A 971-nucleotide genomic window follows, 5' to 3' on the forward strand; every position below is an offset into this window, starting at 1 on the left:
CTCTCTCTCCACCACTCCAATCTCTCCCACTCACTCTGCCTCTTCCTTTGGATTTCCCTAGATTCTCCTCCTGTCTCTGAGCCATTGTTTGCACCGTCCTTACACCCACCATCCCTGTCCCTCCCATCTCTGTCTTTCTCAATCTGGGCCCTCTCCCTCTGTGTGTGAGCTCACCTTAGGCCCATTTCTTCCACCTTCAGGATGCTGAGCCTATCCTGGCTGGGACTTGGGCAAGGGGCAGTGTCCCCGGGGGCTGCTCCTGCTGCTGGTGGGGGCCACCTGGCTCCTGGCCAGCATCCTGGCCTGGAGCCACAGTTTGTAGGAGACCCACTCCCACCTCCGGTGTTTCCCTCAGTCCCCGAAGTGCAACTGGTTTTGGGGCCACCTGGGTCTGGTGAGTGTGGGTGGCAGGACAGTTCTGGAGTCTTTGGTGGAAGCACTTTCCCAGGGGTGGGAATGGGGATCTGCTGTGGGACTGGGGTCTGGGACAGCAGAGAAGGAGGAAGGTGAGGGACCCCCTCTTTACTCACTCATTCAGCCCAGGCCATTTACAATCTTCATCTTCGCACCCCTAGCCTGTTTGGGATTGATTTCCTGCCTCTCTTCCCCACATTAATGTCCCTCTGAGGGGCTCCCAGAGCAGGCTGCACAGAGCAGGGTCCCCTGGCATTCCCAGTGTCCATGGCTACCCCAGAGACCCTCTCAGGGGTGCTGTCCGGGGTCTGCTCCCTACCTGGCCATTCCCTTGTGTCTGCTCACTTGCCTACAGGAATTAAGTATGATCTCCCCACCCTGACTCACAGGGGTCTAGCTCTCCACCCACCCACATCCTCAGGACAGCTTCCTTTCAGTGTACCCTTCCTTGCTAAGATGTCCCAATGGGCCTCTTGCCCACCCCGAATACAGTTAACCACTCACTTCCCCCTTACAGAAGCTTTCTTTGACTCCCCACCTGCATCCCAGACATGGAC

General features: G+C 57.6%; 1 protein-coding gene across 1 annotated transcript in view; it reads left to right on the forward strand.

The window, feature by feature from the left end:
• Positions 1 to 201: 201 nt before the first annotated feature.
• Positions 202 to 971, forward strand: part of LOC115273293 (docosahexaenoic acid omega-hydroxylase CYP4F3-like) — a 10,395-nt gene continuing 9,625 nt past the window's right edge. Inside the window, 2 exon segments of the mRNA XM_029916296.1 lie at positions 202 to 249; positions 251 to 394. Coding sequence (XP_029772156.1) covers positions 202 to 249; positions 251 to 394 — 192 coding nt within the window.

Source organism: Suricata suricatta, chromosome 12, assembly GCF_006229205.1.
Source record: "Suricata suricatta isolate VVHF042 chromosome 12, meerkat_22Aug2017_6uvM2_HiC, whole genome shotgun sequence".
NCBI lineage: Eukaryota > Metazoa > Chordata > Mammalia > Carnivora > Herpestidae > Suricata > Suricata suricatta.